The following is a 7,976-nucleotide window of genomic DNA, read 5'->3' as shown; positions in this document are numbered from 1 at the left end:
ACTGATTCAAATGTATTCTTTTTAATGGCTGAGTAATACTCCATTGTGTATATGTACCACAGCTTTCTTATCCATTCATCTGCTGATGGACATCTAGGTTGCTTCCATGTCCTGGCTATTATAAACAATGCTGCGATGAACATTGGGGTACAAGTGTCTCTTTCCCTTCTGGTTTCCTCAGTGTGTATGCCCAGCTATATTGTTAACCGCAACTTTGCTACCAACTTTGAAAATAAAAGTAATAATAAAACTTCATTGAAATAATAGACTATATAAGGTCTATTTTTTCAGTTGGTATTAAAATAAACTACATTTTGATACCAGTAAAAAAAAAAAAAGAAAATCTACTAAAATGATTTTTAGTATAGCTACCTTCATCATCTTAGCTAGGTATTCTAGATAACTTGCTGTAGCTTCTGTATCAGCACTTGCTGCTTCACCTGTACTTTGTCGTGATGGAAATGGCCTCTTTCCTTAAATCTTATGAGCACTTTTCTATTTCCTTCAAGAATTTTTCCTTTGCACTCAAAACTTGGCTGTTTGGTGCCAGAGGCCTAACTTTCAGCCTATCCCAGCTTTTGGCATACTTTCCTCACTGAACTTAATCATTTCTAGCTTTTGATTTCAAGTGAGAGTTGTGTGACTCTTCCATTCACTTAAACACTTAGAGGTTATTGTATGGTTATTTTTTAAAATAATTTTATTTATTTATTTTGGCTGCACATGGTCTTCATTGCTACACATAGGCTTTCTCTAGTTGTGGCAAGTGGGGGCTACTCTCTAATTGCAGTGTGCAAGTTTCTCATTGCAGTGGCTTCTCTTGTTATGGAGCATAGAGTCTAGGGCACATAGGCTTCAGTAATTACAGCACTTGGGCTCAGTAGTCGTGACTTCCCAGGTTCTAGAACATAGGCTCAGTAGTTGTGGTGCACAGGCTTAGTTGCTCTGAGGCATGTGGGATCTTCCCAGATCAAGGATCAAACCTGAGTCTCCTACATTTGCAGGTGGATTCTTCAGCACCAAGTCATCAGGGAAGCCCTATTGTATGGTTATTAATTGACCTAGTTTCAATATTTTTTTGTTCCAGAAATTGAGAGGCTCCAGGAAAGGTCAAGAGATCAGTGAATGATTGGTCAGTGTAGTGGTCAAAATATATACATTTTGTAGTTTTGCCTTCTTATAAGGACTTGATTTGTGGTTGTGGTACATCCCCAAAATTATAAGAGTAACATCAAAGAACACTGATCACGGATCACCATAGCAAATGTATATTAAGTATACCTCAAAGAAGCTGAAAAAAAGAAGAGTTAATGTTTCTATTCTTCAGGATTTTCCAGAAAAACAAAACCAATAGAATAGAATAGACATATAGCTTAAAAAAATATTTATTCATGCATTTTTGTATACCAAGAAGTCCCATCAACTGCCAGCTGTAACCTGGAGGCCTAGGAATGTTGGTGATATAGTTCTAGTCCAAACCTGAATATCTGATAAATAGGGTATCCAGTGGTGAAAGTTCTGGTTCAAGTCTGAAGACCCATGAAACAAGAATGCCCATCATGTCAGATGTCGAAAGATGGGTATCCCAGAGACATCAAGAGCAAATTTGTCTTTCCTCTGTCTTTTTGTTCTATTCAGGGCTTTCAGCAATTTGAATAATACCCACTTTCATTAATAAGGCTACACTTTACTCAATCTAACAATTCAAATGCTAATTTCTACTAGAAACACCTTTATGGACACACTTAGAAATAATGTTCTATAAGATATCCAGCCATTTCTTAGCCAAGTCAAGTAGATGCATAAATTAAACCACGGTAATATTACAGTCTTGAGTGAAATTTATAGGGCAGGATAAGAGGCTAAAAACTAAAGAAGGTTTCCTACATTACAGTATTGAGGCAGAATTCCTGCTTCTCCCATAAACTTCAGTTTTTGCTCTAAATGCCTTATGTTTGGATGGAGCTAACCCATCTTATGGATATTAATCTCCATTATTTAAGCCAACTGATTTTAAATCTTAATCACATATACAAAATACTTTCATAATAATCTATAGGCTATTGTTTGACCGAACAACTGGGCACAATTGCTCAGCCAAGTTGACAAATAAAATGATTCATCTCAGTCTGTATTTTTTTTTTTAAAAAGAAGATTTTACATCAATAGCCTAAGCTTCAAACTTAACATACAGGTAAAAGAAGAGCAAACTGAAGCAAGCAAAATTAATAAAATTATTTAAAAAAAAAACAGTATAGAAATGATTGAAATAGAGAATAGAAAAAAATGGAGGAATCAATTAAACCAAATGCCAGTTTTCTTAAAAGTTTCAAAAAAGGAGATATTACTACCAACCTTACAGAAATAAGATGGGATTACAAATAAATACTGTGGGAAAAAATGTTATGCTATCAAATAGTATTAAAAAAAGTGTTATATTCATATGGAAGAACTTTGAATAAAGTATGCTGAATAAATGAAGCCAGGCATGAAAGGCCATACATACAATTCCATTTAAGTGAAAAATCAGAAGAGATAAATTTATAGAGACAAAAAATATATAAGTGGTCTTCAGGGCTCATGAGGATGGCCTGAAGAAGGTGATAGCTAAAGGGAGCAGGGAAAATATTCTAAACTTGACTTCTGTAATGTTTGTACATAGTGAATATATTGAAATTCATGGAAATGTACCATATAAATGGGTGAAAGTATTATATATGAAATGTTTCTCAGTAAAACTGTTCTAAAACAAAATAAATATAAGGGGGAATAAAAGAAAGAGCACCTCTAGAACTGGATTATAGACATCTTTACTCCAATCTGAATGTGTGTTTGATGGTTAGTTACTTCCATTAACAAAGGAAAGAGTATGCTTGTCATCTCACAAGCAGCAGCTCAGTTGAGCATAGAAGCCACCTTTCTGGGACAACCTCACAGCTAGGCTACTTCATTTGATTCTGAGGATAGGCCTTTGCTTCATGTTCAGACTTATAAAAGAGGTTCAGAGGTATGGTTTGCCTTCCTCTGTTTCAAGTCTCTCCAAGCTAGGAGCACTGGTGGCTCAGAGACCCCGCCCCTTCAACACCCTCTGATGCTCTCTGAGAACAATTGTTGCCTTGGTTACATTATTACATAGGGAGCAGTCATCACTGAAATTGCCTCAGCAGGCCTTGCACTGCCTCAAAAGGGACAAGATTCATGGGTTGAGGGTGGGGATAGGGGACAGCCTGCTAGCTCTGCCTCAGTAACAACCTGAGAGCTTTGGAATCCTGTGGCTGATAAACTTCCAAAGGTACATGTTATCTCACAAAAGTGGCTGTGTTCTTTCTTTACTTTGGTGAAGGTCAGAAGAGCATCCTGCAGACATGTTTAACCCATACTCATTAGATACTCCAGCCGTAATTTTTGACAATGGATCAGGACTCTGTAAAGTAGGTATGTCTGGAGAGATTGGGCCCCGTCATGTCATCAGTTCTGTGGTGGGGCATCCTAAATTCAACATGGCTTTACCAGAAGCCAATCAGAAAAATTATGTTGTGGGAGAAAATGCCCTGTTCAAGTATGAGGCCTTGCAGTTGTACTACCCCATTGAACGTGGACTGGTAACAAGATGGGATGACATGGAGAAACTCTGGAAGTATCTTTTTGAGTGGGAACTGGGAGTAAAACCCTGTCAACGACCTGTGCTCATGACTGAACCCTCCTTGAACCCAAGAGAGACTCGCGAGAAGACAACAGAAGTGATGTTTGAGACCTTCAATGTGCCTGCCTTTTACCTGTCCAACCACGCGGTCGTAGCACTCTATGCCTCTGCTGCTGTCACGGGCCTAGTGGTGGACAGTGGGGATGGGATCACTTGCACTGTCCCCATCTTTGAGGGTTACTCCCTGCCTCATGCTGTCACCAAGCTCTATGTGGCAGGCAGGGACATCACAGAGCACCTCACCCGACTCCTCCTGGCTAGTGGGTGTAATTACCCTTGCATACTCAACAAGGCCTTAGTGGATGACATAAAAGAGACGCTGTGCTATGTTGCCTTGGAACCAGAGAAAGAACTCTGTAAGAAGCCAGAGGAGATCATGAAAGAATACAAGCTACCAGATGGGAATGTCATCCACCTTGGGGACCAGCTGTACCAGGTACCTGAGATTCTTTTTGCGCCTGACCACCTAGGTGTACACAACCCAGGACTATCAAAAATGGTCTCCAGCAGCATTATGAAGTGTGACACCGATATCCAGAAGAATCTTTTTGCAGAAATTGTTCTGTCTGGGGGCACCACTCTCTTCCCTGGGCTTGAGGAAAGACTTATGAAGGAACTGGAACAGCTGGCCTTCAGAGGCACTCCCATCAAGATCACTGCTTCTCCTGACAGATGTTTCTCTGCATGGATTGGTGCTTCCATCGTGACCTCTTTGAGCAGTTTCAAGCAAATGTGGATCACTTCTGCAGACTTCATGGAGTTTGGGGCATGTGTTGTCCAGAGAAGATGCTTTTAAAGGATTCAGAGCACAGGGGACAGCTTAAATTGTCAGATCACAGGAGCACTGGTGGAAGGCGACATCTTCCTTTAGAGCTTCAGCATGTATTCAATAAAAGTGATATGGCATTTTGGGTTTTGGTTCATTTTTGATAGCATAAGAGTAACTTTTGATCTAGGTACTGATTCTTTTTAAGTGATTCTAGTCCACCCTTCCTGTCTCAGGGACCTATTCAGTTGTTTCCTCCTGATAAAGCCTTGGGTTATGTGTTACAACTGGGTCCACTTGCAGGATCTGTAGTGAAATCAGGTGAGCCTCAATGCCTAGTAGCTTTATTCAGTATGATCCCTAGAATCTTCATTTTAATCAAGTGTCTTAGATATTTCTGATAGATCCAGTGCTAAGTAAAGACAGAATTACAAGAGAACATGTAGGGAAGGAGGGGAATTAAGTAGAAGGAATGCTACTCAGCTCTTAGGGCTCAAATGACCCTTTCAGTCAACTGGTTCTTAATTAGCACAATACAAGTCTCTACTGTTAGGCAGGCTTCCTTGGTGGCTCAGACAGTAAAGAATAAGCCTTTAATGCGAGAGACCTGGGTTCAGTCCCTGGGTTGGGAAGATCCCCTGGAGAAGGGAATGGCTACCCACTTCAGTATTCTTGCCTGGAGACTTCCATAGGCAAAGGAACCTAGTGGGCTACAGTCTATGAGGTCACAAAGAGTCAGAGATGACTAACTAACCCTTTCACTACTTTTCACTGTTAGGTAGCTAAATAAAATAGAGCTGTTGTCCTTGTCAAAGAGGAGAGGTGTGCACAGAAATCACTATTTGTTTAACGATCTTTAAGCTTAGGGCCCATACTCCTGGTTGAAGTATTAAGAACCAATACCTCTGTTTTTTAAATTGAAGTATAGTTGCTGTGTAATATAAGTTATAGGTGTGCCATGTAGCAAATCACAATCTTTAAAGGTTATATTTCATTTATAGTTGTTATAAACTATTGGTCCTGCTTGGTTTCAGTCCCCCTTTTCTTTGATACTCCTCAATCTTAAGGGGGGGGCAGATGTGGACAAGAAGGGATAAATTTTTGGATAGAGAGGTTAATCATAAACTCTGCAAGGAACTGGGTTTTAGACCACACAGGTTGGTGGAGAAGAATGTAATAAAAGATATACTGGTGGAAAGAAGATGGGAGTGGAAACAAATCAAAAAGAACTATACTAAAAAAAAAATCATCCTGAATGAATTGAAACCTCTTAAAAAAAAAGGAATTCTATTTTGCACACATCTTTCCAACTATGTTTTCAGGGTATCACATTGCTAGCTTATTTTACAATACAGCCATGAAAATGAAAATTATCAAACAGAAATCACTATAAATCAGGTATTTTATTTTTACATTCATTTGAGACATGTGGTTGAATATCACACTTCTGCCTATGGACAGGTTAGCAAAACCACAATGGAATCAGAAGCATGACATTCAAAGAGCTAGGAAAACATTACTGTCAAACTATAGAATTATATATCCAGGAAAACTATTCCAAGAAAGATGGTAAAAATACTTTCTGAAAACAACTGAATGTGTTTACTCCCAATAGTCCATAACTAAAGGAGATTTTGCATGATTATTTGAGGATGTATAAAAATAATCCCATAGTAAGATATATATGGTGTACTAAGAAATAATGAACATTAAAGAATGGTGAACATGGAGGTAAATTTAAAAATACTGACTGTACACATTCATAGTATCAACATGATAATAAGAATGACAATTCTCTAATACAGAAGGACATAAATCATGGAAACAAGTTGGAGCTAAAAATCTGAATATACTTGTATTTCTCAGAAAGAGAAATGTTAATTAAATTTAGACTATATATATATATATATATATATATATATATAAATTGAAGGAATTCCTCCTATAAATTTGTAAAAAAAATAACCAAAAACATAAATGACTTCAATTGGAAATATTAAAAGGCATTTCTAAAATACAAATGTGTCAAAGAAGAAATTGTAATAAAAATTGTAAGCTAACTAAAATTGAATGATAACACAGTACTAGATATTGAGATGGAATGCAGTTAATGCTGGAATCAGTAGGAAATGTATAGTATTAAATGTTTATATAAGTAAAAAGAAGGTTGAATATCAGAGAGCTAAATATCCAAGTTTGAAGTTAGAAAAAATGTTACCAAAGTATATTCCTGTGCCGGATGCACAGTGAGGCCAAATAAACTAGCTGAGCAAGAATAGGTATCTCATGGTCAAAACCCCCAAACTCCTCAATGCTTTGGTGGGGAAAGTTTTTATAGGCAGAATTTGGGGTGAGGGCTGCAGGGAATTTTGTGCTCAGGCCTGAAGTTGCCATGCTCCACCTGGATGGGGACCTTAGTTGTATAGAGGAGCTTAAAAATATTGCTATGCATATTCCTTGAGGAAGGACCAGGACAGTTACCCAAGGCTACACTACTGTTTCTTTTTTTTTAAATTTTATTTTATTTTTAAACTTTACAATATTGTATTGATTTTGCCAAATATCAAAATGAATCCGCCACAGGCATACACTACTGTTTCTTGACTGCTCTTCCCATGTGTCTTCACTTCCTCCCCCTCCCTGATTGGCAACTGTTTGAATCTGCCCTTTGGAACTCAGGGAAAGTCAAGGAGACTGAATGAAACCATTTCCTACAAACCAGAAACAGGGGACACAGAAAGGCTTTTATGCCCAGGAGGTCCCCACAGGGTCCTGCTTGGTTTCAACACTATAAATAATTTCACACTTAATCTCACAAAAATAAGTTTATCTACTATATCTTAAAAACAGAAATTCCTACTTGGTGCAAAATTTATTTAAAAATCTTGACAAAGTATTATCTAGATATTTGTCTAGGTTACTTTCTATCATTTATTCACAATTTGAACATTTCATTTTTATTCACATTCTTTAATAGTATTGAAAAAAGAACAAATATGAACCCATTTTATAAATACAATATATTTAAATCATAACCAATCATAGATGATATATAAAATACAAATTCATATCAATCACATTCATAAACATAGATGCAAATTTTATTAGCAAAATATGAACATACCAAATTCTTCAATGTGTGAAAAAGCTTCTTTTCCAAGTTCAATTTCAATTTCAGTTACTGAAATGCAAGGTTGCTATACCATTTGTAAACATATGGATATAATTCACTACATTTCCATAGATGCCAAAGTATTTCAGCATAATCAACTTCCATTCATGATAAGAATTGTCTAAAACAAAAGAGATACTATTTGCCATAAATAATTAATATTATCTTCAAGGCTACCTTTATCATGTTGCAAAAGTGAAGTGTAAAATGTTAAAATATTATGTTAAAACATGAAAAAATCAAGGATTCCTAATGTGACCAATTTAATTTATCATTGTACCACAGGTACTAGTGAAACCAAGCAGGACCCTGTGGATCTGTCCCTGGTACAAATT

The 7,976-nt window shown here is 37.1% G+C and overlaps 1 protein-coding gene across 1 annotated transcript; it reads left to right on the top strand.

Annotated features, from left to right (window-relative positions):
- Window positions 1-3,223: 3,223 nt before the first annotated feature.
- Window positions 3,224-4,577, top strand: LOC139181004 (actin-related protein T1-like). The gene has a single exon (XM_070783656.1). The coding sequence runs from the start codon at window positions 3,366-3,368 to the stop codon at window positions 4,497-4,499; it is 1,134 nt and encodes a 377-aa protein (XP_070639757.1). The 5' UTR covers window positions 3,224-3,365; the 3' UTR covers window positions 4,500-4,577.
- Window positions 4,578-7,976: the final 3,399 nt, after the last annotated feature.

Source organism: Bos indicus, chromosome X, assembly GCF_029378745.1.
Source record: "Bos indicus isolate NIAB-ARS_2022 breed Sahiwal x Tharparkar chromosome X, NIAB-ARS_B.indTharparkar_mat_pri_1.0, whole genome shotgun sequence".
NCBI classification, from domain to species: Eukaryota; Metazoa; Chordata; class Mammalia; order Artiodactyla; family Bovidae; genus Bos; species Bos indicus.
The sequence above is the reverse complement of the archived record's forward strand: the minus strand, read 5'-3'. Positions and strand labels throughout refer to the sequence as shown.

Coding starts and splice junctions, on each gene's coding strand:
- LOC139181004 (XM_070783656.1), top strand. CDS start 3,366: ATGTTTAACCCATACTCATTAGATACTCCAGCCGTAATTTTTGACAAT.